Source organism: Suncus etruscus, chromosome 3 (assembly GCF_024139225.1).
Source record: "Suncus etruscus isolate mSunEtr1 chromosome 3, mSunEtr1.pri.cur, whole genome shotgun sequence".
Lineage (NCBI taxonomy): Eukaryota > Metazoa > Chordata > Mammalia > Eulipotyphla > Soricidae > Suncus > Suncus etruscus.
Window position 1 is genome coordinate 37,692,036 of NC_064850.1, and position 7,885 is coordinate 37,699,920.

General features: G+C 51.1%; 1 protein-coding gene across 1 annotated transcript in view; it reads right to left on the reverse strand.

Annotated features, from left to right (window-relative positions):
• The window catches only part of ASB2 (ankyrin repeat and SOCS box containing 2), a 35,254-nt gene extending 33,641 nt beyond the window's left edge, over positions 1-1,613 (reverse strand). Inside the window, exon 1 of the mRNA XM_049769921.1 lies at positions 1,244-1,613. Coding sequence (XP_049625878.1) covers positions 1,244-1,540 — 297 coding nt within the window. The 5' untranslated portion in view covers positions 1,541-1,613. The remainder of the gene's footprint in view (positions 1-1,243) is intronic.
• Positions 1,614-7,885: the final 6,272 nt, after the last annotated feature.

The window sequence follows — 7,885 nt, forward strand, 5'->3', positions numbered from 1 at the left end:
GGGCAGCTTGGGGTGCCACCACTGGGAGGAGGGGTGCAGCACCTAGGTTCCCACAGGCACGCATGACTCGGTCTGTTTGTGTGAACTTGAACGGTGCTGAGTTGTTCTGGGCCAGATGGGGAACGCGCCAGCTCAAAGAAGCTGTAAACAGCCAGCGCAGCTGTCAGAGTCCATCCAGAGGTGCTAGGGAGTCTCAAACATCTCTCTGGTCTTTGAGAGAGGGATTCAGCTGGGCACTGCACCCTCAAGCCCCTACCCCAGACACTGAACACTACCTTTACCTTCCTAGAGCAGGCGGGCATCACCTCTGCCCAGCCTTGGGCCTCAGAACACACCTTCCTCCCCTGTGAAGAAGAGTCTCTCTTCTGTTCCTTTCAGCACTTTCCCCCAAGTGCTGCTTCATGTCAGAGCACTTTGGAGTCTCCAAAATGATCAAAGTTTCAAACTCATACCTCCCTGGTGGGGAGTGTCTTGCACAGCCCACCTGCTGTCCTTCCTGCATTCACCCCTATTTCCACCTCCGAAACCATCCCTGCACTCCAAATACCCCCTAAATGATCTGCTTTGGTCCACACTAATCTCCACTGGTAGGGTGCTTTGTCCTCCCCACCAGTTCTTTCATCTCCTATTGAAGGCATCTTCATGTTTACACACACATATGCACACAAATGCACACACACATCCATGCACATGCTCACATGGTGTTTGCATCCCTGTGAGCGCACAAAACAATTCTCCTATTTGACACTGTGCCACAGGCCATTCTGTAGCCTCAATTTTCTCCTTAAAACCCTGAGAAATAGCAGGTATAATCCAGGCAGCCCCACACATCCATTCATCTTTGGCATTTTGCACATGCCAGCTGAACCCCACATGCACAGAAACACCCTGCTCTCCCCTTGACTTGACAGCATTTTTGAAAGTCACGATGTGGCACAGATACAGCCCGGGGTTCTGTGCCATCAACAATAGGATCATTGATAACCGCCTTCTCGTGGCTATTTGAGAAGCTCAGAACGGAGGAAACATAGGGCAGCAACCCGGTGGTGATTGATCAAGGCCGGGGTCCTCAACTAGGGCAGGAAAAGCTTCCTAGATATTGTCAAAGTCAAGAGAACAGGAGAGATTGCAAAAAATCTGGGGACTGCAGGACTCCAGCGGACATTCAGGCTGCAGGGCTGAGCCCAGCCTGACCAGCAGTCATTGTCAGGATTCCCAAGCAACTCTGAAAGCATGCGGTTACCTGTTCGCTCTGAGACAAGGCAGCAGGTCGGGGGTCATGGAAGGGATTTGCTGACGAGTGTCTTAAGTCAGAACATGCTCCCTGAGTTTGCCTTCGTCCCTGGCCCAGAGCTTCCGGTGGTGTTGCCAGGCTGTTCTGAAGGGCTCTCCTTTGAAGCAGGGCGTTTATTTCGGGCCCGCCGCATGACCCATGGTGGCAGGCCAGGCTATAAGATATTCTGCATCTCAGATTTCCTGTGTGCAGACAGCCCGGAGGGAGCTGCCTGCTTTCCCGTCCCTGGGGTGGGGGGGGGGGCATCAATTAGCCACTTTGCTCTGCAGAGCATCCCGGGGCGGACCCTCACGTGATGCTCTGGGCTGTGATCCTGGACATAGAGGCCTTATATGGGTATGTTTCTGGAACTCCCCAGAAGGGAGCGCGAGAGAGGAGTGAGTTGCAGGGGGACAGTAGGGAATGGAGAGACAGGGCAGGGAAAGAGAAGGCACCTGGGGAGATGGGAAAGGATGCTGGGGAGAACAGGACAGAAAGGAGACAGAGAACAAGGGAGAAGAGAGGAGAAAGCTCCTGTGATCGAAGAGTTGAAGGGGGCATAGCATGGTCTGGGAAAGAGGGAGATAGAGGTAGGGAAGGAGAGAGGAAGAGGGGGAAAGGGAAGGTGGCAAGAAAGCAGAGCTCCTGGGCATTGGAGGGAGAGAGGAGAGAGTTTCTGAGTGAGGAAAGGGGAGGAAAGGGTGGTGGTAGGCTATCTTTGAGAAAATGCTGAGCAGAGGGCAGAGTCAGAGCAGAGGGGCTAGGGGTGTCCACTGCTAGCAGTAGTGGGGCTGGAGCTGCAAAGGGAAGACAAGACAGACAGTAGGGGACAGACAGACAGGTGGAGGACAAACAGATCAGGGATAGACAGGCAGAGGACATATACACAGGCAGGTGAAAGACAGAGACAGACAGGCAGGTGGAGGACAGATGGGCAGACTAGGACAGAGAGGCAAGAGGAGGACAGAAAGGCAGGCAGAGGACAGAGACAAATAGGCAGAGGGCAGACAACAGGTGAAGGACAGACCAGCAGGTGGACAGATCTATGGACAGACAAACAAGATGGATAAATAACTTAGGGCTGTGCCCAGGGCAGAGGCGTGAAACCCAGGGCTGGGAATAGCCTTTCTTTTTCTGGGCTAGAGCAGGTAAGACCAGATGCCAGGGTTGGTGACCACACAGGTACTGTCCCTCGCAGCTGCCTGCATGAGAGGTGGGACAAGATGCAGCAGCTCCCCTGCCCACCGTGGGGTGCAGGCTGCAGGCTACCAGAATTCTAAAAGGGAAATGAAGCTCCACCAAAGGAAACTTTCCTTTCCCCTGGAGAACGCTGGCCTGGGGCAGTGACATGGTGGCCAAACTCAGATTCCTTCGAGTCCAGGAATAAACATTCCAGCAGGAAGCCAGGCTCAGTGGTGAGGTACCCTGGGATTGACTTAGCTTTTAAAGTCTGATCTGGTGCTGCCTATGGTGGGAGGGTCATGAGTGGTTCTGAATTTCTCCCAATTGGGTAAGTGCCCCATGCTAGTGTGGAGTGGGACCCCTCTGTTTTAGCTTCTACTGCACCACTCTTTGTGTCTTGATAGGGGCATTCTTACTGTTCCCTGATTTTCTCTGCAATAGGAAATACCAGCCCTTCCAAGGAGTAAACCCCTGGGGTGATGGGGGCAGGACATTTTTGCTTCCTCTTTATTCCACGGGGCTCTCCAGATTCAGTCTGGATGAGCAAGTCACTATCAGACTCAGAGCCCATTTTTTAGTTATACCCTGTTTTCTTCCCCTTCCCTTAGGAAGACAAGCCTTTCAAAATCAGGAGCACTGGACTGGAGAGATAGTAGAGCAGGTAGGGTGTTTGCTTTGTACATTGCTGACCCAGGTTCAATCCTCAGTACCCTATATGGTCCCCTCCCAGCTCTGCTCAGGAGTGATACTGAGCACAGAGCCAGGAGCAAACTCTGGGAATCACCAGTGAACAGAGCTCCATAGAAAGAAAAGTGGTGCAATCACTTTGGAAAATAGTTCAGAGATTCCTCAAGAAAGAAGATAAATTCAGCCACCCCAGTTCTAGATCTCTCACCAAATACTACAAAACATGAACACCAAAAAAAGTGATTAAGCTCCTCATGTGCATTGTAACATCGTTTTTAATGGTGAAAATATAGGAGTAGCTCAAGTGCCTGCTGATACCGTGACACATTTACACAATGGAATATTACTCAGCTGTTAAAAAGGATATTCTTTAGCCATTCACAGAGAAATGGAAGGTGCTCAAAGGGATTATTCCAAGTAAACTGTGTCAGGTGGAAAAAGACAATATGGGTTATTTTGCCTATCTATTCCCTGAAAGGGCATGAAACTGGTGAAGACAAGATGAAAAAAGGAGGAAACTCAGTGGAAATTGTCAATACTTCAGTGAAATAAGGGGAATAAGGTGAGATGGAAGGCAAGTTGGGGTGTGACTTAAAAAGAAAACAAAAGGTTGGGGCCAGAATGACAGCATGTGGCTGACCGAGATTCAATGCTGGGCATCCCATATGATCCCCCAAGTCTGCTAAGGAGTGATTTCTGAGTGCAGAGCCTGAAGTGACTGGTGAGTGCTTCTGAGTGTGGGCCAAAAACCTAAAAAGGAAAGAACAAAAGAAAGAATGAAAGAAGGAAGGAAGGAAGGAAGGAAGGAAGGAAGGAAGGAAAGGAAGGAAGGAAGGAAGGAAGGAAGGAAAGGAAGGAAGGAAGGAAGGAAGGAAAGGAAAGAAGGAAGGAAGGAAGGAAGAAAAAGAAAAAGAAAGAAAGAAGAAAGAAAGAAAGAAAGAAAGAAAGAAAGAAAGAAGAAAGAACGAAAGAAAGAAGAAGAAAGAAAGAAAGAAACAAATAAAGAAAGAAACAAAGAAAGAAAGAAAGAAATAAAGAAAGAAAGAAAGAAAGAAAGAAAGAAAGAAAGAAAGAAAGAAAGAAAGAAAGAAAGAAAGAAAGAAAGAAAGAAAGGAGGAAGATATATTTTAAAAAAGAACAAAATTAGGAACCAAAATTGTAGAAGTGGAGTCCTGCAGACAAACAATGAATGAGGTTGAATAGCCAGTGGGATTGGGGGCCAGACTAGCCACATTTTGATTATTGTTCTGATGTGTCCAGATGACATGGATGTTGAGGGCTTATAACAGCACCCTCACTTAAAGAAGGGGGAAGCTGCTGCTTGGAGAGGCTGTGGGTACCACACAGTTATAAGGGTGTCTTGGCAGCTAGCAGAAATTGTTCAGACCCCAATGGGAAGAGGCATGACCCCTTGGGGCTGTAGGAGCAGCAGGTGAATTTCCACATCCCCCATCACTCTTCTTCCCCAGCTGCAGGGAAAGTTTCCAAAGCCTCAGACAAAAGGTACCCCACCCTTCCACAGTAAGAGGTGGGGTGACATGGGGGTCCCAGCCCTACCTACTGTACAGGGGAATTCTGTTGCTTTCCCTCCCTCCCTTCTGAGGCTGATTTCATCACAGTGAACCAGCATGACCACCTGGCCTAGTGGTCCTCAGCCAGGGTGATTAAAATAACGGTTGGCGGGGAAGTGCATGTGGCATCCAACTCTGCTCATTTCACAACTGGATCCATCACAGCAGCACCCCAGGGGTCCCTCCTACAGGAGCGACACTCCTGCACTCTGAGCCAGCCTCTCTGAACTTCCTGTGGGCACCACCACAGCAGCACTTTGCTTCCTCAACTGCAGACCTGAACCGGAAGTGGACCGGAAGTGGTGAATCCCTCAGGACCATGCGTTTCCTGTAGCGCCTGGTGCAGGGAACAGCTCCCACGCTAACCATTTTGCTGTCTGGGACTCAGGGCAGTTGCCAGTTTGAGGCGAATATGAAAGAAGGTAGCTGGGGCCGGGGCCAGCGCAGTGACGCTAGAGGTAAGGTGCCTGCCTTGCCTGCGCTAGCCTAGGACTGACCGCGGTTCGATCCCCCCGGGGGTCCCATATGGTCCCCCAAGCCAGGAGCGACTTCTGAGTGCATAGCCCGGAGTAACCCCTGAGCGTCACCGGGTACCATGAGCTGAGATGGTCGTTACTAACAAAACCTCACCAACACCGGTATTTTCCACTTTGTAATTCATTTATTTATTCTTTTGGAGACTATACATAGCAGTGCTTAGAGGATACTCCTGGCTCAGTGCTCAGAGAACATGCCTAGTGGTGCCAGGGATTAAACCTCTAGAAGCATCACTCAGCTGTTGGCTGATCAACTCCTCCCACTTGATTTTTCTCTGGAGTCTTCTCACCCTCTTACCTCTTCTTCCTTTTGTTGCTGCTATTGTTTTGATGATCAGAGATTGGCTCCCAATAAGTGCTCACTTAATAACTGTGAGCCTTTTGCACTCACAGGCAGGTCAGCCATGCAGCTCTGGAACCTGCACTGGGAAAGACTGTTGCATCCCTCCTGGGCAGCCTAAACCTGGCTCTGAGACACATAAGAACCCAGCATGTATACACACACACACACGCACACACACACACACACACACACACACACACACACACACACACACCTCTATTCATAGGAATTCCAATTAAAATGAACATGAAAGGAAGCCTAGAATGTGTGTGGAGCATTTCACAGGAATATGTGAAGCGTGTATATGATTCTGTATGTATGATGCATGTGTTTTGTGTGTGCATATGTGTGTGGTATGTGCTGTGTGTATGTGTGTGTCTTGGGAACACAGTGAAGAACATCTTATAGCCACAGTGCCCAGAGCAAAGCTGGGCTCAGCTGCTTTTCCTGAAGACCCCAGCACCTCTTCCAGGAAGGGCGGAGAGAGGATCAGGCAGGGTGGGTGGGTGGAGGAGCCCGGGTGTGGATCAGTGCCAAGTTCCAGCCACCCCACCCTGGTGATGGAGCCCCTCAGGCTAAGCAAGAGCCTGTGATCTCAGCCCCGGGTCACGCCCTAGCTGCCCCTCCTAATGGTTTATTCTGGCTTCCAGAGACAAAAGAGCCTGAACCTCAATAAGGGCAGCGGAGGGAGGACAGGGAGGAATGGCAAAGACCCTAGGAGGGGAGGAGGGCTCAGCTAGGGAGGGGCAGGAAGGACCCTGGGCCCCTCTTCCATCAGCTCTGGGCACTGAGGGGTACAGCCCAGCCTTAACCTCTCTGCAGTAACAGGACCTCCAACTCTCAAATCAAGGAGCCAAGGCAAATGGCAGAGGAAGTGAATGGACTATCTTCCCAGTCAGCAAAAGCCAATTGAGTGGTTCACCACTCCAGATGTGAGATGCTCAGATGGGGGATGTCTCCCACTGGGATGGGGCTTCAACACCCCGCAGGACCCCTGCTGGCTGCCTGGTCCTGGTTGCTCTGTGTACTGCCCCACTGTACACAAGGGAGAGAGTCAGCGGTCACAGGACAGATCAAGCTGGCTGCTGGTTTTGAGCCACCTGGGGTAGCCATGATTGATATTTGGATAAAAATTACAGACCAGAAGGACAATCATCCACGGGACTAGGGAGCCTTCCTCCTACTCCCCAATTTATAAATCAGACAACCTGTCTGCCCTCAGTGAGGTATCAACTCTCCTAGTGTGCAGGCCCAGGGTAAGGGACCCCACTGCAGCAGAACCCAGCATGCCCCAGAACCTCCCAATCCCTCATATGAGCATCCTTGGAGTCCCAGTAGGGTGCTGGGCCTGGTGGAGACACATGGGGACATGCGGGGCAAATGCATGCTCAGCCCTATGCAGGTGACTCTTTTCTGTTTCAAGGGAAGCCCCCCAACACACACACACACACACACACACATACACACACACACACACACACACACACACACACGTCTAGACAGCACCTTCAGTTCCTTTTCCAGCCCTGGAGTTGAGGAATGCCAGTCTTTTCTCTTCTCTCCTAGCTCCAGCCTGGAACCCCAGTTTTATCTGCTGAGAATCGGGGTATGGGCACCTTTGCTCCTTGCCTTTGAGGCTTGGATGAAATTCTCAAATAACCCACTCAGGTTCCATTTGGGTGAGATTTTTTTCTCACTCTCTCACAGCTGCTGGGGCTAGCTGAAGCTGAGCTGATACAGGAGGTGGGCATGACCTCATGATGTCTGAGTCAGCAGGGAAAAAAAGGAAATCCCACAAGAGACCCACAAGCCCAATTCACAACTTGCCACAGGTCTCCCTGCAAATAAATTTGCTTTGAGCAGGGTCAGCAGCTTCCTGGTCTTTGGGGCTACAGAGTGAGGCTGAGCCAGCAACAGACCAGCCCTGGGGGTTCCCTAGAAAGAACCTCTTGGGGTGCCAGATGCCACAGCAGGAGAAGTAGGATAGAACTGCAGGGGCACAGCTGCAAGGAGAGAGGTCCAGGCTGCAAACACATGTGAAGATGAGCACTTGCTCACTTTGGGCACCATCGCAGGTTGTAGCTATCACCTCCCTCCCTGCCCCTCTGGGAACCCATGGGTGCCTGGCCATGTGCCATCAGAGAGAAGTCCTCCAGCCTGACACCCTAGATCTACCCCCACCCTGTACTTGCTCTGATGAGGAGGACTGGCTGGGGGGTCTGGAGCAGGACTGGGAACACTAGGTGGTACAGCCATGGTGGGCACCCTGGAAGTGGGCTGTGATGTGATGAGG